At 37.3% G+C, this 26,298-nt stretch overlaps 1 protein-coding gene across 2 annotated transcripts in view; it reads left to right on the forward strand.

Moving 5' to 3' along the window:
- LOC131698861 (E3 ubiquitin-protein ligase UHRF2-like) overlaps positions 1–26,298 on the forward strand; it is a 75,881-nt gene that overhangs the window by 25,060 nt on the left and 24,523 nt on the right. For both annotated transcript variants that reach the window (XM_058993461.1, XM_058993466.1), the window contains exons 3-4: positions 9,256–9,536; positions 19,803–20,021. In XM_058993461.1, coding sequence (XP_058849444.1) covers positions 9,256–9,536; positions 19,803–20,021 — 500 coding nt within the window. The remainder of the gene's footprint in view (positions 1–9,255; positions 9,537–19,802; positions 20,022–26,298) is intronic.

Genomic DNA, 26,298 nt, shown 5'->3' on the forward strand with positions numbered 1-26,298 from the left:
TTATTTAAAGCGTGTTATACATACAGTATAAACAGAAATAATGGAAAAACACTGTAGTGTTACATTTAAAGTTTAATACGCTGTAGATCTACAGTACAATACCAATTACACAGAAACTGTAGGCAGTGTTCTATCCCTTGCTCTTTTGTATTTTGCTGCCATCAAGAGAGAGCCTAAAAATTTACAAAATGTGCGGTTTTTCAACATGTTTTTAAAATACAATGAGCTAGATGGTGTTATGTACACAATGTCTGAGATTCCTGTGTCCTGTCAGCTACTGATCCATCTGGTTGAAGAAAGGGGACTGACTGAAACAGAATTTGCCCCTCCTTGATTTGGTAGACACAACAAGCAAACATCTTTATTACATTTTTGAAAATAAAACCTATACTAGTTATTGTAATTCGTGTCAATTCAGTGTCTCCTTAACAGACCTTGAAGTACATTTTGTCTAATACCTCTTTAATGAGACTGGATTATAGACTAAAACATGAATCGGTGCCCAATCGTAACATTGTCAGCTAGAGGTAAGGGTTTGCAGCTGTCTTTGAAACTGCGTAAGGCCGGCCCTTATTTGTAAGACTGTGTGCTGCGTCTGGCCAAAGGGCCATTATCTACTTTGACCTACTTTCCAGATTTGACTTGGTCGGTGCACATCTGAAGCAGTGTTGTCACTGGTGTGTGGAAGCATTCTGATCAGAGTGAAATGCAATGCAGTGAGACCTTGTTACTCTGATGAAGAGGGATGCCCTGCACATAAAAACTCGTATGGTTCAGCAGTAATGGTTGTTCTTCTGAAAAAAGAACTGGGCAACACGATGAAAGTTAAATTGGGTACTACCGTATTACCAAGTTTACAAGAAACACATTATTACCGTTTGCTGTGTACCGAGTTGTTTGTATTGTAGTGTTACATTTTTAAACATTATTGCTGACTCTTGAAATTTTTAATCACACATCAGAAACTGGGCAATACATTTCTGAACATTTACTCTGGTGCATTTGCCAGGAGAGAAAAAAATCTCTTCCAAGGCTCACAGTATATCCAGATCACGCTCCCTCCTGCAACAATGCTGGTTTGCAATCGGAGCACCAGCATTGTTGCAGGAGGGAGTGTTATGTGGATACACTGCCCTGTTTTAGAAGATACATTTTTTTTTCTCCTGGTAAGCATTTGTGAGTAAATGCTGAAAGATTCCTATAATAGGAGAATAAAGAAATATGGAGAATATGTTGAAAAAAACCACTAATGTTTATTTTATACTATTCTCTGTTATGTCATGGTCATCAACTGTTTTGATCATACTGATGGCTCTAATTTAGAATTTACAGTTGTGGTGTGGATGTATGTTTCTGACATACTAATTGAAAAGTGAATTAGCCCATTCTTTAGCAAAAGCTTTTCAGAATCTGGGGATATATGGAAGCATCTCTCCGTCTGTTACATGTGCAAACATTGGATGTAGGTCAACGTGATTTACTTGTTCACGATACTGGTCGCTCTGATTTTTTGTAGTGAAGATAGCAAATCTCAAATCTGCTTACCAGGTATCTTCACATAAAGTATTCATGAAGAATTACAGTTGACTCAAAAGTAATCATTACAGAATAAGAGAAAATAAATACTCTTGCTGGAATTATATGGGTGTAGCGTATGTAGTGAATACACTACATACGCTGTATTTTACTGTGGCTCATGTTGCAGCAGCACGTAGTAACGCCGGACTGTGACGCTGGGTGGGCGTATCTCCTAATGTTTGCCCTGGCAGAATTCTGTAGCTGGAGGGTGTTTTCATCATGGAGTCTGTCAGACTGCCATATGGACCTCTGCCTGATGGGATGGAAGGGAAACCTAGACTGGGAGGAGGATAAGCTTTTCTATAGACAGTCGGGAAGCTCCAAGAGACACAGCAACAAGAGAGTGAAATACTGATTGTCGCTGTATGCTATTGGGGATGCTTTCATTTTTGGTTTGCAAAATCTCTCATTTATAGTTTATTATATATGTCGATGGCCTGAAAGCTCACAACCTAAACCATGGTATTTAGTTATTTAGTGTACTTCACACACTGATATTTGTGTACAGTATTGGGAAAATTAGTGATAGTTACATCAGGATCTAATTAAATACAAACAAAAAAAATGAAAATCTAATGGACAGAATATTTATCATCACCATAGACATACTCTCAAACTAATGTTGTTAACACATTGAAATAAACAACATATCTGGCTGAATTTTTTTTTTTTTGCTGCTATGCTCATCCAAAGAGTGTGATTTTCTGTAGATGTGTTGACAAAATTGAAAAAGATACATTGCATACAATCCATTTAGAATGAGCCGGACTGATTTTGTCCATAATGTCATTAAAAGGGAGAAATGGGAACATGGGGTTCACCTATGGTAGAAATATTTAAAAGTAGACCCAATTTTAATTAACAGTGGCAAAATGTATATTTTAGATCATTCAAATTATAAGCTGTTGTCCTAATGGAAGCATCCACAGGGCAGGAATTCAGACAGCTTGTCTCAACATGGTGGCTCTGTCCAGCCAAGTAATGTTGTTCTAAATGGTCTTTGATCTCATCCAAATAGAGCACGGTGTTAAACTGTGCGTGATGATTGACTTACTACTTTGTGAAATATCTTATTTGTCCCTCTAAATGAGTTATAGCTCAAAGATGTAAAGGAGCAAAGTACTGTATGTTCACCATATGCAAGATGTCAAGGACTTACTTGGATAAAACAAACCTCTCTGGTTTCTCTTATTATCCACCCACTTTCTCCATCTCGGAAGAAAATAAAGCCTGCCTGCCTGCCTGCGTGGTTAAATTATAAAATGTTTCTTTTATCCATTAAGATCCAGGAATTTAAAGGACATGTCCTTACAGTTTCGAGATGTCGTTTATTTAGGCTAGTTGTTGTCATTTATTTAGGCAAGTTGTTGTTTCAAAAGTACAGTAAGCTCAGAAAGAAGATACTTCAAGGTTATACTGCAATGGCGTTGGCTATGAAGCTGTGAATTACAAATGTTCAGCATGGAATATGTCTTTGGGTTTTTCGGGATGGGAGCAGTGGTAGATCTAAACACTGGACTTTTAACTTTTAATGTTGTGTGGGTCCCCAGAGGCTCCCGGGAAAAAATAAATAAATAAATAAAAATCTGCAGAAGCAGTATAACATTCTTTATATTCCCTGCTATTAGATACAATTTATTTATTAAAAAATCAGTGTTAACTTGCTGTTTTTTTTTTTTTTTTTTTTTAATCCTTTTAATCATTTATATTTTAAATAGTTTTATATTAAATCTAATACAGAATGACAGTTTTGTCTGCCTGTTTTTCATCAGGCACAAACTAATGTAGCAGGCCTCCATTGCTATTTTAACCACAACATTAAACAGACCTGTCATTATATACAAGTTTACTGAAAACTGTGTAGCCTGGACCTGGCCCAACACAATGCTCTACCTGTGATTGGTCGTCTGGTGTTTTTGCTCATTCTGAAACCCTGAAATGCAATAGCATCAGGGGTCCACCTTTCACAGGCTTCAGGACCCCACTGGTTAAAGTGTGCTGTAGCGGTTGCCATGGATTTTTCTGTGCCATTTTAACGGGTGATGTGTTCACTATTTCATTTCTTGGTAACCATGTGTAAACAGCATGAGTCTGAAACATGGTCTAGAGCCTAAATACAACACGTGTAATGAGAAAATTGGGTTTAGAACATTTCTATTGATTTTAAAATAATGGGAGCTTTTGTAAGCCTTGCCAACGCATAACAAGAATGAAAACAACATGCTTTTAATTTCTTTCCTTTTTTAATAAGAATGTTCTTTTAACTAAGCGAGTGGGGAGTCTCAAACATCTGCGCCATCTTTTATTCAGCTCGGAAAATCGCATTTTCTTCTCTTTCGAAATATTTCACTTGGGCGTCGTGTTGTGGTTTTTTTTTTTTTTTAAACATGCTCATATGGTAACAATGATTTGTTAATGCTGGAAGCAGCACAGTAGTTGAAATGTGCAGGCCACTCTTAGTTAAAATGATTCCTGCAGTAGACCCTGCCTGCAGCCAATTAGAAACACATTGACCATGGGAGCCTGCTACCCAGCCATGCTGCAGTCCTCCCTCCTGGGAAACAGACAACGCCTGCTATCTTCAGGTTACTGCGCCACTGAATTTTTGGTTTTTTAATTTTAATTATGTTCACAATACAGAAAATGCATCACCTGTTTAATGTGTTTTCTTGAATGGACAGTGTAGAAATATTGAAGTGCAGGATTTTGGTTTTGTTATCCCCAGCAATCACCGAGACAGGGATATACAGTATCCTAGGTGCTTGTGTGGATAGTAAAAATGCCCTGGAACAATTTAATACATGAAGAGCCATCAGTGGCAATAAGGTAAGCAGTAATGCACACAAAGAATACAGTAGTTGCTCAAAAGGAATGGTATGAATCTAAATTGTTGTTGAATTAAAGTTATGAAAAAGACGGTTTTGATTTATGATTTTATAAATAAATCATACATCCTTTGAATACATTATGCAGTGGTTGAGGCTATTTTTTAAATAAATCCTGAAGGTCACCTTCACTAACTGCGTGATGTGGCAAGAACCATTATATCAGGCATTTTCCACTCTGGTATCTTTTGGCAGAGAATATGTGTATTGGACACACTTCAGCTGACTGTTAATAGAAAACCTGCTTGTTATATGAATACAAGTATATGTTAGTCACCCATTTCCATTTTTATTAAGCAAAATGTTTTAGTTTTTTTGCCCCAAAGATTTTTATTTTAGAGTTGATAAACATGTTTTTAAATGGATATGTTTCAGAAATGATAATTTGAAATGCTGCTTCTGATTAAACACTTAAGGCACCCTTCCTGGGATTTCACTTTTTTTTTTAACAAACAACTTGCTTGAACACTCGTTGTTGTTTTTGCGTAGAACAGGCCCTGTTTTAGTTCCATTTAAGTTTACCAGCTTTGTAAACCCCATTTACTTCAAGGGATGCTCTATCTCATCTACCTTTTTTCCTAATGTTCAATTCTTGCCTGTTTAATATCCTATTGTTCTGTGTGATTCTCTCTTGTTTCCGCTTCGATTGTTGCTCGAGGCTGATTGTGGGGCGTGAGGTGCAGATGCATTTCAGTGTTGCACAGGTTTCAGAGCAATGCTGGTTTTGATACATAATGTAGGTTATTCACCCATAGTTGAATTTATAGAGGGTGAGATCCCAGATCAGATTTTATATTGAGACTGAAGAGTTTAGCAACATCTTGTGAGATTGCTTTCCAGAAAGTTGCAGGTTTGCATCTCAACATATTATTATTATTATTATTATTATTATTATTATTATTATTATTATTATTATTATTATTATACATTGTGAATGTTCATTTTCCTATAAAGTTCTGAGTTTTTATAGGTAAGAAATTAAATCTTAGTCAAGTGTAGATGATGAAAAGCACCCCTTTCATGACTCGGAAATTATAGCAAGGTCGGTTTTGATTGAGGTCCTTTTATGATTTTCCCTTCACATGAAATCCAGAGAGCACCATTTCATTAACACAAATACCCCAAATGCACATGGAAATCTTTCCAAATACAAACACAGTGATTTAAAAGTCAAGGAAGAAAAATCCATGTTTTCGCCTTAGATATTGCAAGGTAGTGGAACCCAGGGTTCTACTGTACATCTGATGGCTTGTGAAGTATCTGTTAAAGGTTTTGAGTGACATTTAAAGCATCTTGAGTTCTGCGATAATTAAAACCCAGTAAAGAACCATTGGCTGCAGCCAACATAGCGGGTTTGTGTAAAGTATCAGAAGAGGACAGAACAACAAATTAAACCACACTCCTAAATTCATACAAAGTCTTCTCTTTGTATGCTGGAAACGGTTCTGCTGCATGGCTTTTTAGTTTCTGTTTCCAGTATAGGACTGGCCTTGAATGTTTTGCAGAAGTTGACGTTACGGTCCAGATCCTTATGGCAGTTTGATTTGGCAGTGTGCTCTCGCAGCCATTTCACACCCCTCATTTCGTATGCAGTTTCTACGGCAACCTGCTGACACAGCACCGCAAAGTGTTCAGCCACTGTAGCAACTGTGTTGTGGATGCCAGGGCCTGGCAGCTTAGCTTGAAAAATCAAGTCTGATTCTCCAGGCCTGCTCTACACAGTAAATAGCTGCTGCTGTGTAGTAGTCTGTGATGACCTGGCTTTGGCTCTTATGCCCATCAATTGTCATCTTCCTTCTATGTGAACACTTATTTTCTAGTTCACAGGTTCCTATGCCTTTCCATTTACTTGTTGAAGCCATTAACCAGCAGTAAATATTTTAGCTTGGTTAGATGAGGACTTTTTATTAATGTTCTCATTTGGGGGTGGGGGTTGGCGGGGATTGGCGATGTAAATCACTACCAGCTACATATGCAACAATTAATAGATTCATTAGTTTGCCACGGCTTTTAGTTGGCAAGTCTCAATTTAAACATTAATTGATCGATATAATCTCCCTGGTGGCTTATTTGGAGCATTATGTCTCCGTAGCTCGTAAGGTTGCTAGACTAAAGCTCTTTCATATGTATTTGTTTTGTTATGATAAATGTATAATTTCATGAAAAAAATCGGATGTCTTTTTGCTTTTAAGTCATATCTCAATGCATGTTTTATATTATGTATAGTGAAAGGCACATGCATGTATCCATTTGTATTTTCCTAACCACAACGTAACATTAGGTAGTCCTAAAATGAGTTCTAATCTGAGTCTGTGAAACCAGCAGTACTGTAAAGTCATGCTCTGAAAAAGCTCACAGGTTATTGTTCTCTTTTAATCAAGTTTATGTCCGGTTGCAGTTTCACTGTGATCTGCTGTGTTGTACCGGCAGACTCTGCTTTAGTGATGAATTAGGTCCTCAATGTTAATTGGACTTTTCTGTTGAGAAACAATATGCTCACATGGGGATTGTTGAATGCTGAACATAATACCACAAAATATGTATATAATATATAACCCCATAAGCAACTAAATGGTGTAATGTAGGTTTGTACAGTAAGTCACGTGGCTACCTCTGTTCAATTCCTTGCACGCTGTTTGCTGTCAGTCCCACAAGAGAAGCAAAAACATATTAAGTCATTAAAGCTAAATAAAAACTGATATTAACGTCATTAATCTGTTTTTATAGAACCTGATGTAGGTTTAAATATTTAAAATGCTTTGTCAATGAGTGTGAGAGCTACACTCAAACTAATTAGTTCCAATGGGGGTGTAACTTTAAATAGTTAGCACAACTGCTGTTTTATTTGAGTTGACCGAGATGAAGTGCAGCACTCTGATACTGTAGACGGCTCAGAAGATTTTCTGCAGGAAGGTACAGTGATACAAATTAGATTGAGAAAATGGTTGTGATGGGAAAGTGTCTGCAGTAAAGCTAAATGGTGTGCTAGCAACTGAATAATAAAATCTGCCTCCGTCGCAGCCACGCTATCACCACCTGTTACCTTAAACTCTTTGAGATACACACTGCACATTTGCACAGTTTATGTAAGTTCTCACCTCTGGCTACATTTGCTAGGGACCTTGACTTGTAGCCGAATATAGAAGCCTTATTGTCATTTACTTTTGGCTTGTCAATGTTTGAGACCAGCTGCTTTTAAGATATTTAAACACAATTAAACATGCTGTCCATATTGCAACCATGTCACTGTTTGGTATAAATATTCCTCTTGCGTGTAGACAGTATTCAGAAGTCACATTCGCTTCAAGGCGGTGCTTTGCTTTTGTTGATAGCTGTGTGGAAAAAGAGAAGTAGATGTAACCAATGTGCAGCTGCAAAGATAACCAGAATGAGCAGTTCATTTCATATGTCACAATTCCCAAGCTGTTCCTTTAGAAACATGAACACCCAGCACAGGGTGTACTTCTATACAAATGTTGCCATTCCTGGAACATTTTGGTCAATGAAGCCATTACGCTGAGGGAGAAGCCAGTTACACGGGCCCTCACTATCATACCCTTTGTAATATCCCTTAGATTTTATTCTGCTTTCCATATTTGTTCACGATTACTCTCTGTCAAGTTTTGTGACCGGTCCTCTGAGATTATTCAGATTTCAAAGTGATGAATAAAAAAAATTAGGGTTGGTTTTTGTTCATAAAACCACATTTTGTTTTTTGTTTATTCACCCCAGTGATTTGGGAGCATTGAATTGCATTGAAGCTGTCTGAACTATCCCATCAAGCAGTGTGAATGTGTGTTGTGTTCCACATCCGTCTGTTTGTGCCCGCTTCTGGTTCGTTAGGGTGTGTTGGTTTAATCGGTGTGGGCAGCTTACAGGCAAGTCCTCAGGCACCTGGCCAGACCACAGGGGTCGCTGGTGCGCGGTGAGCCGAGGACACCCTGGCTGACCTAACCCTCCCTCCCCCCGGGCGGCGCTCGGCCAATTGAGCACTGCCCTCTGGGAGATCCCGTCCTCGGTCAGCAAAAGAATAGCCTGGATTCCAACCGACGACGTCCAGACTGTAGCAGATTTAGCTGACTTAGCAGACGCCTTTATCCAAGGCTACTTACAGAGACTAGGGGGTGTGAACTACGCATCAGCTGCAGAGTCACTTACAACTACGTCCCACCCGAAAGACGGAGCACAAGGAGGTTAAGTGACTTGCTCAGGGTCACACAGGGTCACAGACTGTAGGGCGCATCCTGCACTCTATGCAAGTTATTTTACTGGATGTGCCTCTCAGGAGCCACCTATTGAATACATTATTACCATTTCTAATTCCTTTCTGGAAATGTTTGGTGGAAATGTTGCACTTTGAACAGACACCTGATTTTAAGAATTGAAATGGTCAGTATTTCTTGCTTATTGTCCCGAATTTAGTGGAGGCATTCTCTTAAGCTTTACTCTTCTAATGCATTATTTATCTAGAGCTTGTGTTTGGAAATATTAATGCTGGCTATGTCTGTTTTGATCAACCTTTTAACATGAATATTTCTTTCAGAGTTCTTCAATATCCTGTCCCTAAATAGCACACAACAGGAGAAAAGCATTTGAGGGTCAGTTATTTATATGAGGTCTTAACCACAAGGTTTTGAGAGGTACCTGTACATACATGTGTCACAATTTAATTTTGACTTGTACATACATGTTCATGTTTCCAGGGGGAAAGTGTGACATAAATGTGGTGTTTTTGACTGTGTTTACATTTTACATTCCGAGTCTCATTGGGTGTTTTTTCATTTTCTTGCAGATAAACGAGCTGGTGGACTGTCGGGATGTGAGCATTGGGGCCTGGTTTGAAGCCAGCATAGAAAACGTGACTAGAGCCACAAAGGGACATAATGGCAAGGCTTCGGCTAAAAGTTCAAAAATGAGCAAAAGGACTAACGGAAAGTTGGAAATAGACCAAAACCATTCATCCCAGGACAGTAATGGGAATTCCTCATTTAACTTGGACAGTGCACCTTCCACCTCTTACACAGACTGCTCGGACAATGAGGAGGATGTTATTTATCATATCAAATATGACGAGTAAGTGCAGCTCACAGCGCTGTTACGGTTCCATCTTTAAACACCTGTTTGCGGTACAGTAAGTCGAATATACCCTTTTGGAGTTTTCCCTTTTTCCCCTCTTTATTTCTAAATAGCATGGATTTTTTCCCCCTTAGTGTGTTTTGGATTATTGGAATAGTACATGATTGAGGAATTTATTTAGGGAACCGGCAGCATTCAGTGTGCATACAACACAGGCAGGTAGTCACTCCATCTCAAGTGGAACAAAGGCTGGTAACCATGTAAATGTCTTCAGGTTTTGAGGACATTTGCCAATCATTGTACTTTTAAGTGTAGTTTCTGAGACTTGTTTATAATTGAAGCCATTATTATATCACACTTAGTAACTTTGCAAAAACAAAAGCCTGCTGTAACTGCTAAAAATTAGTTCAGTGTCCTTTTTATAGATATGTCCTACAACAATTATAAAGTTGGAATTGAAGGTAACATGTTGTATACTTTGTCTAGCATGCAAAAACTATGATAGTTGAGTGCAATTATTGCATAAAATGGCAGTTCCATCAGTTCCAGAATCTCATCAAGCAGCTTCTTGAAGTATCCCAGGGAGTCAACATAAACTCCTAGGTCTTTTTCATAGATTCCTTCTTCAATTTCAGTATCTCCCATATGATATTTATAATGCACATTTTTATTGCCTGCATGCAGTACCTTACACTTTTCTCTATTAAATGTCATTTAACATGTGTCTGAATGCTGTCTAGATCATTTTGGATGACCTTTGCTGCTGCATCAGTGTTTGCCATTCCTCCTATTTTTGTGTCGTTTGCAAATTTTACTATAGCAGAATCTAAGTCGTTAATGTAATTAGCAAGAGCAGAGGACCTAATACTCGATCCATTTTGAGGTTTGTCCTCTAATCTGTACTTTCTGTTTTCTACATGTTAACTACTCCCTGATCCATGTGCATGAATTTCCTTGAATCCCTACTGCATTCATTTTGAGATTTAATCTTTTATGCTGGACTTTGTCAAAAGCTTTCTGGAAATCTAAATAAACCATGTCCTATGCTTTGCAGTTATCCATTGTCGATGTTGCATCCCCAAAAAAACATTTTTGGTTGCGACGTGGTATGTAGATTGATTAGGCCTATACATGTATGAGAGAGATATTCTACATATCTTGGTTGCGATGTGGGCAGCAAGTCAATTAATAATAAATCCACATGCATGTATGAAAGAGATATTCTACATATTAAAGTATGGAGACGCAAAAAAAAAAAAAATTCAACTGCCGCTATCAAGTTCTGTTGCAGGAAAGAGTAGGCTACCTCTAATGTACTGTTTGGAAAAATGACAATACAGTTGTATTCACTGAAGATAATGCAAATCTAAGTGGCTATGCAAAGTCATGTTTTTGTGTATTCATTTGCTATTTGTTTTAGCATGTACTGTAATGACTTTGAAAACAGCCCTATAAAAAAAAAAAAAAAAAATGAACAAAGAATCAGGTTGGTTTTAACTTTTAAAAGGCTACCGCAGAATTCAAGAATTTCTGTTGCCGAAATCATGGACCCTTGCTGCAGAATTTGGAAAAATTTGCCGTGCTTTTCACGGGGGATAGATAGAACGCTATGGGATAGGCCCTTACACTTCAATTCAATCAATATGCCAATAGAATTCAGCAACCAAGTAATCGGGCAAACAAAACTAATTTCAATACATGCATAGGAAATGAAGCTACCTTAATAAAAATAAACTGACCTGCTCACCACAAGCATTTAATAAAGAAGCTTCCAGATATTTGTCCGCAGCATTGCTTTCGTTTTGCAGCTTTGCCCGGTTCATCTCAACTAACATTTAATTTTCTTTCAATACTTTTAGCATTTGGCTGTTTGTCATTTTAGCAGCATTACTTAGTTTTTTAAGAGGTCTACATAGAGTAATTTAACAGATGCGACACTCAACTTTTATTTTTAATTTGTTTCCTCAAACCTCCAGCTTTGTCATTTCACTGATGATGCATTTTTTTCAACAAAAGGTTTAAGTTAGGGTATGGAGGCTGAGTGTTTGCATATGAAAACAGTCCTAGACATCTGCACACCGAGACCAAGTATGAAGGCACGGTTATCCCTATTGAGGGCTGTCAGAATCAATCAGTAAGTCTTGTTATAACCATATATAACCATATTCAAATTAAGGGATGTTAATATGCAGCAAAGTGTGTGATGAGCTCCCAAAAATGCCGCCAGCTTAGTGCTGAAACTACCACGGCTTTTTCATTGTACAAGAAATTCGGTTTTGGTTTATTTAAATCTATATCGTAACTTTTTAAATCTGAGATGACATCCCCTTTACATTACGCTCCCCTTGAGATGCGGGGACAGATTATTACATCCTGTCAGTGTATCGACAAGAAAGGCATCTCATTCTTGGTACCCAAGAATGTTAATCCTGAACAAGTGGTGGTGGGGTATTTTCCATTTTAGTTTTCAGAACGCTGTCCTGTGTAAAAGGGGTCTTTCTGTATTTCTGGCACACACTACCTCGGCATCACCAATCTGCAGTTAATGGCTTCCGGCTGTTGATGTCTCAGGATGGTAAATGGCCAGTCTGTACGCAACCCGTCAGACCTGCCCCTGTGCTTCAGCTCTCCTGTTGGCATCTTTCTGGGGACATTTGATTTAATGAAATCAAGATTTCATATTTCTAGTCCTGTGTTTTATATACTGAATTTAATGGCTGGCATTCATAAATCCAACCTGTGTAGAAGCAGCCTGATCCCCCCCCTGTGGTTTATGGCATAAAATTTGGGTATAAAATTCCCTAAACCCAACATGAACGCAGACGTCTCATAAGCTGCACTTTTATTTGAATGTAGTCTGGGGAGAGAATATTCATAATGAAAAATGTCAGACTACCTCATCATTTTAAGAGAGCTGTCTCTGTCCTCAAGGCCCTCCACACTGAAGGCAGAGAAGAATACTGTCTAGAAAATAATTTACCTCTACGTAACAAAACAAAAATATGCCCTTTCTGTTTCAGTTTCTGAAAGATAAATAAGGGACATAGATATATTGGTTACTGGTCTGCTGTTTATGAGTGAGGTTATTTGTCCTCTTTCCTGTTGGGATCATTCTGTAGTTTTAGTGGAGTTAAACTCCATTTGCTGAATCATTTTTTTCCAATTGGGTTTTATATAGCCAGTAAAAAAAAAAATATATATATATATATTTTACTTTGTTCAAGTATTTGTCTTGCCGATAGATAAACCAAAGGCTTAGAATAAAAAAAAAAAAACAACATAACGTAATTTGTCTTGAAATAAGGCTATGTTGTATATATTGTGAAATTACAAATAAACTTGAGCATTTTTGAGAAATACGCTGTTCCATTTTTTTCATCATCATGTTAAAATACAAAATAAATAAAGGCAAATATGCAGGTCACGCAACAACTAACAATAGCATAGACTGACTACTATCTGAGAGTGTAAAATGGCTTCCAGTGGTTCTACTCGGCTGCACAGCATTATGACTCCTCAGACCGAATTCTCCATCTTTCCAGAAAACACACTCTGCATTCGAACACAGTAAAAGCAGCCAAATGGTAGTATAATACCAAAAGATTATGAAATGCTGCCTGCAGTGTACAAATTATATTCTGTAAACTTGAATACTGATATTCTTTGGAGGAATATAAATGATTCTGTGGCATATCCCTCATTGCTTAAACATGCAGACCCTTTTCTAAAGGTCAGAAATATCCTCTCCAGTGTCAGTTGAGATGCAAGGAACATGATCCCAGGGCTAATCAGATGTGAGAGATTTGTTTTTAGGTAGCCCCCGCATGTTGGGGGGAATGTTGTACACTAAAATCCTGGGTTGTATGAACTGAATACTGTAAAATGCCATTTACAGTGTCTCCAGGCCAGGTTGATGTCAACCTGTGATAACCCCAAATGTTGCTAGTTTAAGGTATAGGTAATGGTATTGACAGACATTTGATTGTCTTGGTGTTTCTTCCTTGCCATGACAAATATATTCAGGGTGAGTTTAGAGTATTTACATACTGAATTACTCAAAATTAAATCATTATTTTATTTATTTGGTAAATTTCTTACTCCTAACAAAAAAAAAAATCTTTTTACTGCGCAGCACTTCAGTTAATTTGTAAAGCAATTTGAATGGGTGCCATCTTAGTTGCCATTGGTGCCCAAAGACGTTGAGTAGCTGATTTGCATTGTGTATTAGTTTAGAATTATACTCAGAAGTTCATGCTGCCCTTATCAGAATACAGTGTACCTTTTTGCAGAAAGGTTTGAACTGTGCCATTTAATCAGAAGCATATATATCAATGTTTTTAAATTGCCTACACCAATGCAAATGTTAGAAGCCATTCTGAAACTGATTCTATGTAAATAAATATGTTTTAGAAGCTACGTGAAAAATGTTGCTCCTTGAATTTGTGTCTGGTTCCTAAACTAAACTTTCAAGTTCAAACTCTACCAAATAGGGCACAGGTTTAGGATTCTTGCCAGTGTAGGGCTGGGAATGTGATTTACAAAAAAGCCTCATTGTTACTGGGAAAGTCCTGGGGTTTGGCAAATGATTCAGGTAGATATCATAGATCATCTGTGCAACCAGTAGAGACTGTATCGTTTTATTTATTTTTGTTGTTGTTTATTTTAAATATTTGTACAAGATTTCCCAGTAAGGTTGTCATTAAAATGCATTTTTCCGTATTGTTTCATTGTACTTCATACAATGCAACGTTACTGTGTTAAAATTAGGGCTTCTTATTGTCTGTTTTCCTCCAACTTTTCCACTCTCCTTTAAAAATTAAATTGATACCGGTTAAGTCATTCGTTTTTCTCAATCACAGCTGGGAAACGTGTTGAGTAAAATTGATTAATCCATTAATCCATATGCCTAGGTATTTATAAAAATTAACCTTTTCTCTGGTACCAACAACCAAAGTCAGATTTCTAATCTCTCTCGTATTAGAACAGAACAGCATTGTTTTTATCTTGTATACAAATCTGTGCTGTACAATATTAAATGCAGCCTGCAAATCCCTCTGTACTGCCTGTAAGGATTAGCCTGTGGTATACAAAATAGTATCGTCGGCATACAAATCTACATTAATATTACCCATATTAGATCCCAGGTCATTTGCATAGAGGGTAAAGAAGATTGGTCCAAGAAGATTGGTCTTATTGCTTTTGTTTGATCTTTTAGGTACTGTAGTACTACAAAGAGGCTTGAGATGAACATCATTATTTCAGACAAACATTAGAAAGAATGCTCAGAGAAGTTTTTGTCTAAATGGCTACAAAGGGGTTGATTTCATAAATGGCAGGAATTGCATTGGATTATTTATTTTTTTGCCAGTTCTAATGTGGACCAACAGCAACCCGTGCCCAGCCCCAATTCAAAACTCTGATAGACTAATAAGTAATTTGAGAGAGACCATTACCCAACCAGCTCATTTCTCCAGTGGGTGGTGCAAAGTCTCGGCATATATTTGCGGCCTACTTTTTGTTCCAACCCTAGCTTAGAACCAAAAAATATCTGTGTGAACCACAGGTTTGAAAATCCTTTAGAAAATAAGGATTCATTGTTGAACAGCGGAGCAGCATGAAAGTGGCGCCTTGGACAAGGAAGGGTTAATGCTTCAGTTCTAAATCACAACATAAGCATGCACACATTTCGCCTGCGGCTAGGGGAGGAATTTGGAATCTTCCTTTCCTTGGCAAATGAAATCAGAGAGGTTTCCATGGTAACTGAGACGGGAGTATTCCGGCTTGCCAGTTATTAATTCTTTAAAATGTCCATGAAGTTCAAGGGTCTGAAATTGGGTAACATTTTGTAATCCCAAATGTACAATTTTTAAGGTTCCTTTCTCTGGTTTAAATTCAAAATAAAATTAAGTAATTGGACCATTCTTTCAGGTTGCGATTGTTTGTTTGGCGAGAGAGGATTGGTTCATTTTGCTGTTTTAGGTTGGCTAGTCAGTCTGCAGATTCTAAATGTGAAAAAGAAAAGAGGAAACAAATGCCTTAGTTAGAAATAGGGTCTTTCTTCAGTCGAGCATTGAGATGCTGGGAAAAACTGCAGCTGTATTTAAACTGAGAGGAGGGGGTGGGGGTAAGGTGGCCTCATCTCAAAAAGAAGTTTAGGTGGTCTCAATAGTCCCTCCAAGGAACATTTAAAAGCACTGTTTTTCACTGTGTAGAAGAGGAACCATTTCAGTATTCTCATTCTTCAATGCAAAATGCCACTTTTGCAATTAGGTTCTTGTTTTGAACAGTGTATTTATGGAGGTTGACACAACCTTTGTTTTTAATTTTTGCAGGATGTCTGGTGTAATAAAATGCTGATGAAAACAACAGCTGCATATGATTATGTGAGAAAACACACAATGCCAAAAGCACAACTGTATGTATATGTTTTTATTTTTGTTTAGGGACATTTCTTCCCCTGTATTCTCTTGAAACAAACCTGCCTGTCTGAATGGAACGCACTGGGTCAGACCAATGGCCAGCATTCAGGGTGGGCCAATACTGCATGACTTGGAAAAAGTGGGACCAGAGTTTGGAACTTGCTTCCCTTGTCCCTCCCTGTCTTTTGCAGAGGAGATGGGCTGCACTGCTAGCAGCATAAGCCCAAAGAAACTTTCCAAGTGCTGTGGGATTAAGCCGTGATGGGTATTGAGTCTCCAATTAGGCATGGGCACTTAAAATGGCGTACAAGAGGAGGAGATTACATGGATTTACTTAGAACACAAAGTAACTATTTTGTGTATGTAAAATTTTAAAACCGACAATAAAACAACCTCAATTTGAAGTGCTCTACCCCCCTCCCCCCCCCCCCTTTTTTTAAATAGAAAAGTAAAGAAGGGTATTATTCAGGTATCAGAACCTGAGATATATGGAGGTCTTACATCTCACACTTACATATCTTCAGAATATATTCTATATTATTATTTATTTCTTAGCAGACGCCCTTATCCAGGGCGACTTACAATTGTTACAAGATATCACATTATTTCACATTATACAGATATCACATTATTTTACATACAATTACCAATTTATACAGTTGGGTTTTTTACCGGAGCAATCTAGGTAAAGTACCTTGCTCAAGGGTACAACAGCAGTGTCCCCCACTGGGGATTGAACCCACAACCCTTCGGTCAAGAGTCCAGAGCCCTAACCACTACTCCACACTACAGAGGTGGTGATCTGTTTGTGTGCATGTAACATGTGTGGGTTCCAGGGGAATCTGATTGATGTCACTGAAAAGATAATCGAATATATGCAAATAATTTCAATGAGCAAGCTGCATCACAGAGCAGTGGTACCCCAAAAGGATATCCATTTTCTAGGAATGACTAGTGACTGACCCCTAGTTTACTAAACATTCTGATTTCCTTCAATAGATAATCATTCTCTTATCAACAATAGGCTTTAATAAAGATGTCCCACAAGTGCAGTGGCACCCCAAATGCATACCCCAACCCCCAAAATAAAGGAGTTTGAATGAGGTTGTATTTATTTATTGTTGCAGTCAGCGAGGAGTCTTGTTTATCACTCTAGTAAATGAAATACTGGCCGAGGCAGTCTTGATTGCTAGCAAATGAAAAATGGCTGTGCTTCATTATGTGATGCACAGCAGATCACAGCTAAAGGCAGCACCGGTGGAGGTTTCTATTACAAAGCAATGCTCGACAATGTATCTCATCAAGTGCTGGTTGTGCGTTGATTTGTTTTGCCTATTGAAACGGGTGGAACTAAGCTTGGCTAGACGGGTACAATTTTCTTCTACTGAAAATTTATAGAAAATGTGTAGTGTGTGTACATATATATCTGTGTATATATATTTGTGTATATAATATATAAATATAATATATTTATATTAATGTGTCAGGGTATTTCTGTATCACAAATGTTCAACACGAATTTCTTTAGCTGGGAGTGGTCACGCACTTACTGTACCTTGCTCTGAAACATTTCTATAGCAACGTGGCAACACGGTCTTGGTAATATTCTACAGTCCAGAAATTATAATTTTAGCTTCAGAATGAATACTGTATTTTGTAAGACTTTTTTTTTTATTGTACACCATAAAAAAGTGTATTCATTTTTTTTGTATCCCTCCCCCCTCCCCCTCGTATTAAATGCTGCAGAGTGTTCAACTGTTGTACTTTTAAATATACTTCATTTTCTAAACACTATACTTGTTATATGACATCTCTGAATTGTGTTGTGCATCAAACTACTGCTTTGATCAACAAGCAAATTTTTTCAGCCACTTCTTCCACAGCTTGTTGCTTTCTAACACTTCCAGTCAAGGTACTGTCCTGTTTAAGTCAGGACTCTGCAATACACGATAGTCTCTGACATTCAGACAGCTGGATGAAAGTTACAAATGAACAAATAACAATACATGCCCTTTTATTTCCTGTTAAAATTTCTCGGTGTTTTACTGCACACAAAATGGAAATTACACGTATGCATGCAACACATTTAAAATAAATCTTTGGGAATATACTTGCCAACAAGATATTAGAAGAGGGGATGCACTGTATAATCTTAACGGGAGGTTTGTAATAAAATAGCGGTTAGTAAATGATAATACACTATACCTTTTTAAGATTCATAATTTTTCTTTACTCAAAAGCAGTTTAAGATTCCATTCAGCCTTCAGTTTTTCTTGTATATAATATATATCATTTTCAATATAAATTGACATGCTTTTTTTTCACTTGTGAAAATCTCACACTATCTGGGCAGGTTTGATCTAATTACCCTATTTCCAGATCATACATATTGTATAGCCACCTTTAATCATTCATAGCCAATTTATAAGCATTATAATACTCAAGGCTGTATGGCTGTTTGTGTGATACAGTAGAATCCATTATATCCGATTCTGTAAGATACAATACCCTCTATTAACCGATGGACCTCTGGCACGTGTCAATTGAGTGGTACAGTTGGGAACTGGCAAATGCACATTTTATTATGTGTCTAAAATAGTACATTAGAAGGACAGAATAGACCTTTGCATATAGAAACCAGGTGCACCTTTTACATGCCACACACATTGGCAACCTCACTAATAGTTTGAGGTGTGTTTTTTTTTTTTTTTTTTTATTTTTGGCATGGACTGAGAAAAACCAGTAACTATTTTTGGAATGCTGTTTTGTAAATTGCAAAATTATAGTGCTTTGATTTTAATACTGCATTTTTTTGCAGTTATTTTTACTTGTTTTTGGTGTTTTAGAAACACTGATACACCTGAATTTAGTGTCAGTCCCAGGCAGTCTTATAATATTGGGCCAACTAAGGCTGTAACCGTGGATGAAGGTCATTTTTCTTATTGGAATGACATTGGTCCAATAACATTGATCCAACAGTGACAAAACAGCCATGGTTCAACGTCACCAGTTCAGTTGGACCAACATCTTTTTGCTAACTAAAGGGGAAGTCTCATTCAAATTGTATTTAACTGAATTCTGCTTCCCTGATTGACTGCAATTATTCTATCTTGCCACACCCCTCAAATTTTCAGATGTGTAAATGCATGTACTACCCCTAATGTGTCCCTGCTCGCTGCCATGTGTATAAGAATTCCAGAATTCTACTGGAAAATTACACTGCAGTGCGGTCGAGAGTCCATCACAAAATATGTGCATAATACAATCAGTATCACAAACCCTGAAAGTCCACCAGCCCAATTAGAGAGAGGGATATTAGACAAACTGGATTCCTGATTGCTATCGCACCGAAACGTCATTTTGTGTACAACGTGCAGCTGTCCAACTGTGAACTAGCAGCTCAACAGTCTGACCATTCGGATTGCTGTAACAAGTAAAGGCAAGCATGCATATCAGGTATTTTATTTGCGATTGCACATTTATAATTAATCTTACAAAGCCACAATGAGACTACCCCTGTAAGCATCTCTCTGAGAGTTTGTCAACCTGACGACACTCCTGCGTCTACAAATATCTGATAAATCATTTAAACTGGCAAATTTTCAGTGTAGTTGAAACTCTGCAGGCAAAACCCTTCACTTTGACCTTTGACCTATGATGGGTGCCATATTGGGGGCTTCATGGGATTTTTTACTTTCAATATGATAAAGTATGATGTTAGAACCACCTTGCAACTAAACAAGCAAATGTTTAGTTTTATACAGGAAAAAGGCTTAATATGGCTGTTTGGGGCTTATACCCTTTAATACTAATCTAATGTCTGTCTCCCCCTTTTTTTTTGCAGCTATCCTGAAAATGGTGTTGTTGAAATGTGTGCTGATGACGTTCGGGCCCGTGCGCGGACCGTGTTCAAATGGGATCACCTTCGGGTTGGCCAGATGGTAATGGTGAACTACAACATTGAGGTTCCAGAAGAGCGAGGCTTCTGGTTTGATGCAGAAATCACCTCTTTGAAAGAGATCTCAAGAACAAATAAGGAAGTCAGAGTGAAAATCCTTTTAGGGTAAGAAATTGTCTTTGGTTGTATGTTAGGAGGGCCTATTTCCATAAACATTCCTTGTTAGAACTTAAAAGCAGAAAGTGTTCTAAGGACTCTAATACAATTTTGTGCATTCTCTCAATCAGCCAAAATACTAAATTACTTAGGGCCCAAGTGCAAAATCCAAGACCCATTCTCAGAGAGAAACCAATCAACACAGTTAGTTTCTAACCTATATTTCCTAAACATAATTATGAATATTTATAAATAAGACCCCTAAATATAAGAATTGGAACCTTAAACTTTGAAAAAATAGGGTACACAAAATAATTCTTACCCACGTATCATTCATGGTATTTAGTTTCCAATTCTTATTTTGTTTCCATTTGACATCATATCCTTGAAAGTTTTTCAAAATTAGTTTTCAATGACTTTAATAAATGCGTACACCTGCAATCTACACCCATAACCTGGCAAATACAAGGATACAGCACAGTGGTTTGAAAGGCTTTAAAATCACACTATACATGGGAAAATGCTAAATTTAACGTATTATTCAAATTGCATCTGCAGCAAAAACATAGATTTAAATGCCCAGATAAACCTTGGGTAATGTAATGCTTGTTTTTATTTTAAACAAAACAAAGTACATATGTGCAGCTTGCTCAGTCATTCAGACCCATTTGGCTTGAAAAACAAACACTTTGTTATGTTTAAAACTTAAATGTTCCTAGTAAAATTGCCTGTACTTGCTTTTGAAATCTGCCTCACTTCTGTCTGGATACATTTGCCTGTACAGTAGTTTTGCCTTCTCGTGACCGGCATGTCGCGTATGGAGTGCTTTCTCAAAATCATCAGCAGGTTTTTACCTATGATGCATCTGTTTTTACTGCTCTGCTGTCGTTCATCGCCTTTACAAATTGTTTGATTTTTTAAATTTATTTATTTTTTCTTGGCCGTTTTTAATATCCCCAACAATTTCCAGATACCGTATTCCCATCGCTGAGGATCATACCGCTGTCAAGTTTAAAATATTTTCAATGTTTTCTTTCAATTGAAAATGCAACATGTTGTGCATTTCCCAGTTCTTACCATTTCAGTAGGTTAAGCTTGCACTTTTTAAAACTGGATTCTGGTTGCAGGGTAGACATGGATGAGTGATTTCATACTTCTATTTCAAAGGGTGGGGTTGTTCGGTTGACCGGTCAGTTTGTAGGTTTGTAACTCTGAGTTTCTACTGTAATTTGATTTATTAATCTAACCACCTACACCTGTGCGAGCTTCCTTACGGACAATGAGATGCAAACAAGATTCACAGAGTCTGATGTTTGTTTTTTTAGTACAGGGAAGCTTGCACAGGTGTTGAAACTGATAATCAAATTAGTTTCACTCTCTTACCTTTAGTCTCATACTCGCCAGTATGATGCAGAAAACATGGGAACTAAACATCTTATAATGGATTTTAGTAGAGAAAATATTGCTATTAACCATGCTGAGTATAATAAACATGGAAACAAACAGGAAACCATATAATTGATGATGTGTGAGAGAGTTTTTGAAGTTTGTAGACCCTATTTATTCTGTCTTTATTCTTATTGAACTGGACCCATTATTACAACACATAGGTACTGAATTTTGAATCTGGTCAGTTTAACTGATCTCTTGGCGATGGGCCTGGCCTACAGTAGTTTAAAGAAACTTACCACTTTTATGTGACTTCTTCTCCAAATGTCGCTCCTGTAAAGTAAATTGCGAAAAGACTGCATCTGGTCCCCAGAGTATATACCAGTTAGTAGTCCTATTTGCTGGAGTCACTGGCTGCACATCCTAATCTGATGTCATCACACACTGAATATGAATTGATCTGGTTTGTTAGCTAGTGTCCTGCTACAGTGCCTACGTGTTCAGCTAGGGTGACAATGGTTCATATTCACTAGACTTTCAAAGGCCATTAATTGGTCTTTTCTTTGAGACAGATTACAGCTTGTTCAGAAATACAGCTAGTAGTATTCAAAGCACTTGGCAAGCTGAGCACATAAACCCATTATCTAGGTTTATGTTGCACATTAACTTTAACATTTTCACTGCCATGGTAAATGAGCGATTTACATTTTAAAAACAAAAATAATTACAGTTCAGAACAGAGAAAATAGTGAAGATTTCAGACTGGCAGAAATAGTGTCTTCTATAGAGTTTATCATAACTTTTGTCAGAGTTTGTATCTTCAGTTTCAGAAACAACTTAAAATTATGTTTGCTTACAAAAAGGTACAGCTATAACAAATCACAATATAGTTAAGTGTTCCAGATCTGTTTTTTTTTTGTTAATTACACACACCACTTTAACTATTATTTATTATAAATATAAGGCACGTAGTGACCACTTTTCATTGATACACTGGGGCAGACTATAAAACAACATGGTTGCTAGTTATGGACACTGAAAAGCCTGTCTTAATTGCATTGCTCCAAACGCATGAGATACAGTATTCAGAGATGTGTAAATTGTTGCATCTGCAGTATCAACACCATGGAGTTATTAAAATAACTACAAGGTGGGGATTCTCCAGACGAGAGACATTGAATGTGTTAGTACCTAGTGACATGAAAAGCTGTTGAAGGAAAAAGATTAATAATCCAGCTCAGGCCCTTAAATCTGACATTTTCAGTCTAAAGCTTTAAATTCTGCTTGGATGTTTTTAAACAGGGACAGTTTTGTTCATAATACATGAAAGTGGTCTGTTTGCTGTCAATTAATAAAACAGCGAAGCCACAGTCACATGGTCCTCATTATCGGACAGTCCATGAAACATTATAACTGCTATATTGTTCTATTAAATCATTTATTAAGGCAGTTGGGCAGAAAAACTACATGTATTATTACTAAGAATGAGAGTAGAAAATGCATTTGTCTTTTTTGGTGGGTGGAGTTGGATGATGTCACTGAGGGGCCTCTGCTTTCTGAGGGCCATCAGTCTACTCTGCCTAACATCTCACAGAGAACGTGTGGCTGAGATCATTTCTTACTAAATGTATGTCGCTTATTATTTTTCAAAGAGTACTTGCTTTATTGTGCTCTTCCACAAATGTATCCCTGTCTTCTGTGGATAAAACTTTTAATCTGTAGGCCTTTGTTGTTTGTTTTGGTATTGACCGTGTTTCATTGTGTTCATGTACTGGCAGTAAATTCATTTATTTAATTGAGGTTAGCAGTTTTGCCATACATGGGCAATCTTATTAAACACGGATCTCGCGCCTCCACCTAATCTTATTATACAGGGGACTTGCGCTACCACCATGTATAATAAGTGTAAAAACTCTGAAGTTTATAGGACAATTGTTGTTCACCATGTATAATAATAATAATAATAATAATAATAATAATAATGTATTCATATTATTATTATTATTATTATTATTATTATTATTATTATTATTATTATTTAATAATAATAATAATAATAATAATAATAATAATAATAATAATAATAAAAGTTACAAAATATGCAAAATATTATTAGCAATCCATGTAATTCTCAGGTAAACAAAGTTTGAATTCATAATCCTATTTAAACATAATTCCTCTCCCCCCCCCCCCCCGAAAAAATCACCTACCATGAAGAGCAAGCTAAAACAAGATTTTCAACGAAGCAGACAGTCCATTCAAATCCCACAATGAGTGATGAGTAAATCGACATGTTCGCCTAGAATACCCGTTTTACTTTAGCACCATCAATAATATTTTTTACGTAATTTTAAATGTGATCATAACAGTTGCTTTAGGCTAAATATGGATGATTTATTTTTCACACTCAGCGTTGTAGTGCTGTTATTATCAGAGTTGTAGTGCTGTTGGATATTCTCAGATTATAAAAATGCGTGGTATTTTGGCTTTGGAAAAGACAAACAAGTGGCCCCTACTTTCCCTGATTTTCAATTTGGGAAGTAGTATGTGGCTATGTAATAAACAATACAGTTTACTGAAACCCTTCCCCAAGTTCACTAACTTCTGTCCGCTCTACCCATCTGTATTTCATGCACGTGCATTACACGACTATGGTTTAAATTGATGATGTATTGCTTTTGGACGGCTAAAGGTAAGAATATGAAAGAGTGACTGTACAGGTAAAATATATTTAACCACGAAGTGCACATTTTAATATGAATCAACAATTTTTTAAGAGTTTGATATTCAATGCTAATAATCAAATTGGTCTCACTCTCTAACCTTCAGTCTCACATTGATGATGCAAAAAGCCCTTGTGTGAGACTGAACTAGTCTTCTTGAAATGGTCTTTTGCAGCTAAGCTTGTGGCTATGAACTTTGCTGAGTTTAAACTTTTTTTTTTTTTTGATAAATGTTGTGATGAGCAAGAGAAACAAGATTAGAACTGCAAACCAAATAACACGATTACTTTTTTAAAACCTTTCCGTTCTACATTTTTAGATTAACAGTATCCGTCCAGCAATCGGAAAATATTAATTAGTGCTGAAGTCATCTCCACACTGATGCTGATGGATTCTTTCAGCTGAAGATGTGCAGTGAGCCAGTGATGGGAGAATATATTTTCAGTGGAGCAGTTTGTAATGAATATATTGGCAGAGGTTTTTAGTATAAGTAATCGAGCTTTAACGCTGTAGCTACTGGATTATTCTGTTAAGAAACTGTGCCTTCATAATGCAAAGGGACATTTATCAGAGAGAAATGCACAAGGAACTACTCCCCCATGTTTGATTTAGCATGCCGATCCAGTGGTACTCCTCCCCTCCCTACACTCAAGATCAAAAAATGTTTCTCAAGTATTCTCGGTGCAGGTTGATTGAAAGCACAGGGCTTCATATGGAAAAGACGTCATTGTCTGGGGTGGGGGTGTAGCTCCTGACTCATTGACGTTGCATTTATTTCTCATTTTGAGCACACATATCAACACCATAAAACTTACTGCGGGTGGAAATGATTACTTTTAATTTAACTCGCGCAGTGCCCAACAAGAACTCCTGTGGGCAATGCAACACTATGGAAATATTTACATGCTTCTCTTGGTCAATTAATCAGACGCCATGGCATTCATTATCATTGCTATGCTGAGGACACACACATTTATCTACAGACTAAACCTGATGTTTCTTTGGCTGTTTCTGTACGCAATAACTAGCTGATATAAAAACTTGGATGCAGCAAAATGTTTTGCAATTTAAATTGTAATAAAGCAGAGGTTATGTTATTGGGTTCTCCCCATCAGGTTAGCACAGCGGGTAATTTTAAATTGGTTATTGATGGGTATGAGATCAGCCCAACCTCTGAAGTTACTAACCTAGGTGTGAGGCTGGATTCTACCCTTTCTTTTGAGGCTCAAGTGTCCTTTTAATTTACAAAACATTGCTCACCTTAGATCATCTTTATGTGTGCCTGATGTCGAGAAACTAATACATGCCTTTATTTCATCAAGGTTGGACTGTTGTAATGCTTTGCTTTCTGGTGTCTCTTCAGAACTAATTCATAGGCTGCAGTATGTGCAAAATAGTGCTGCACGGGTTTTGACGAGAACAAGAAAGCGTGATCACATATCTCCAATCTTAGCATCTCCATCATTGGTTGCCAGTAAAATTTAGAATCTTATTACAAGGTCTTGCTGCTGACTTTTAAAACCTTAGTCCAATCTATTTTAAGGACATGCTCTGTCATTATGTGCTGCAGCAAAGTTTGCGGTCTGCTAGTTAGTGTTCCGCGGTATATCGATACCTACGGTATATCATGATATCAAAACCCTATGATATCTAATATTGGGGTAAAATAGAAATATCGAAGTATCACGGGTTTTTTTATTATTTTTTTTTTTTAGCTTTTAAAACCAAGCATTCCACCATGCTGTAGCATTATTAACTGTGTATTAGCCTCTTATCCAAAAAAAGGAATTTGCCAGCAATTTATTGTGTAATGGACATTAGATCCAAAGTAACGCGATGGTATCGAATATCATGATACTGTGCATGGTATTGTATCAGCGACACAGCGAAAGAAACGGAGATCTTCGCAACCCTTCGCAACCCCCTGCAGGCGAGGCAGGACGAGTCATGCACATGCTTACGCTTTGTGGTAGTAGTCAGCATATATAATGTTCTATATCTATGGTTGTCAGTAGGTAGATGCAGAGTCTGCGTCATAGGATGACGTACTCCCTAGCAACGAATGGACGCCATTCCACGGAGGGGAAACTAGATTTTTGCCATAGTGTTATCGTTTCTGTCCGACTGAGAACTGTTTTTACCTTTCAAAACATTAAGAATGACCTACGATTATG

This window comes from Acipenser ruthenus, chromosome 2 (assembly GCF_902713425.1).
Source record: "Acipenser ruthenus chromosome 2, fAciRut3.2 maternal haplotype, whole genome shotgun sequence".
Taxonomy (NCBI): Eukaryota; Metazoa; Chordata; class Actinopteri; order Acipenseriformes; family Acipenseridae; genus Acipenser; species Acipenser ruthenus.